Source organism: Orycteropus afer, unplaced genomic scaffold (assembly GCF_000298275.1).
Source record: "Orycteropus afer afer isolate SDZICR_OR568_19922 unplaced genomic scaffold, OryAfe1.0 scaffold00088, whole genome shotgun sequence".
Classification (NCBI taxonomy): Eukaryota; Metazoa; Chordata; class Mammalia; order Tubulidentata; family Orycteropodidae; genus Orycteropus; species Orycteropus afer.
Window position 1 is genome coordinate 10149650 of NW_006921675.1, and position 1840 is coordinate 10151489.

Sequence of the window (1840 nt, forward strand, 5' to 3'; positions counted from 1 at the left end):
GTTAGTTTTATTATAGTGTAACTTAAATTAGTGCATATATAAAAGTAAATATACTCTCTCTAGCATTATTGCATAATATAAAACCAAACCTGCCATCAAGTTGATTCCAACTCGTAGTGACCCTGTAGGGCAGAGTAGAACTGTCCAATAAGGTTTCCAGGGCTGTCAGTCTTTCTCATCTTTCTCCTGTGGAGCAGCAGTTGGGTTTAAAGCTCCAGCCTTTTGGTTAGTAGCTGAATACTTTAACCACCGCACCAGAAGAACTCCTTTACATAATATAAAGAATCTACAAGTTAAATGTAAACAAGACCACAGAACAAAGTGAAAATTAACATTGATGTCACAGATGAGATTTTGCTGGCACTAGCTTGCTGTGGGTCTGATTCTCTACTCAATCTGTTTTTGCTTTTTTATGTCAGTAATACTAATGCAGAGAATGCCAGTTTGATAAGTATGTTATATAAAAGAATATAGCTTCAAAGATTTGTTTGCTAGTGCGGAGTAATCAGACTTCATGCCTAATTGAAATTTTATCAGCAAGTAAGACTCATATGCCTGTAATACAGTCTTATCCAGTCATTGTCAGAACGGGAGCAGTATGTATTTAATATAAAATTATAATGAACACGTTAGTACGTCCAAAGAAACAGAATGTGTGTAATATTTCTGCTTGCAGCGTAAACAGAGTACCAGTGAATAGATTTCTGGTTCTTTGGAGTTCTGCATGTCTGCCTGTATTCCCATGTACTCTGGGATAATTCACTTCTCACACAACTCCTTTTTTTCTGAGAAAACTCAGGCCTTTATAAGATACACCGTTACTGGTTTGCCTTCACTTGATACATATACAATTCTAAACCCAAATATGCAAAGTTTGGAAATCGTTGAGTCGAAAATAAAGAGGTTGATTGCTACACAAATCTTGTGATTCTGTGGGAGATGAATCTGTAGTGTGCTTTGTGTCTGGAATTTGCTGCAATTTTGTTAATGAACATTCTGAGATCAGTGACATACTTTGAATTGTTATAAAATGTGTCTTTCTAAATCCCTTGTGTTTTTGAAGCATTCATTTTTTCCACATCATGGTTTTTTTTTTTTTTCCCCCTTCCTTGGTTTGTAACGTGCACCCTCTCTCCCTTTAAGGTACTTACTGTCAACAACGAGAAGTGGAGGCCATCACTGAGGGCGTAGAGGAAGACGAGGGATTTTGTTGCTGTGAACCTGGCCATATTCCTCATGTGCTTTCCTTTAATGCTGCATTTAGCCAGCGCTGGCTAGCTTGGGAAGTGATAGTCACCAAGTACATTCTGGAGGGTTATAGCATCACTGACAACAGTGCTGCGTCTATGCTTCAAGTTTTTGATCTTCGGAAAGTGCTCACCACCTACTATGTTAAGGTAATAATATGTGCTTGTTTAGACCTTCTGATAATCAGAGACTCATCTTGGGAAAGATAATATATATTCTTTTTTACTTGTGCTTTATTTTCTAAGCAGTGATTTAAATTCTCTTATACCCGGAAAACTTAGTTAAATATACCTGTGAAGGTCTTATGGTTTCTTTCTTTCTTGGGGTTTATTCCATTTCTTCACTAATAGTAATTGCTAGCATTTTTATCTGTTCTAGGCACACTCTACACGCATTCACATGCATCACTCTCTGAAGGAACATTACTTCCCTGCTTTATAAGTAAGCAAGTTAATGATTAAAAGTTACTAACTTGCCCAAGGTCCTCTAACAGAAGGAACATCAGGGTTTTAACACTCAGGCTTGCTGACTGCTGAGCCTGTGCTGTTGACCACTGCTTTACACCGCTTTCACCTAACTGGGTAATGATAGC

At 37.7% G+C, this 1840-nt stretch overlaps 1 protein-coding gene across 1 annotated transcript in view; it reads left to right on the top strand.

Annotated features, from left to right (window-relative positions):
- The window catches only part of PCNX1 (pecanex 1), a 210724-nt gene that overhangs the window by 185078 nt on the left and 23806 nt on the right, over positions 1-1840 (top strand). The window contains exon 27 of the mRNA XM_007942339.1: positions 1144-1397. Coding sequence (XP_007940530.1) covers positions 1144-1397 — 254 coding nt within the window. The remainder of the gene's footprint in view (positions 1-1143; positions 1398-1840) is intronic.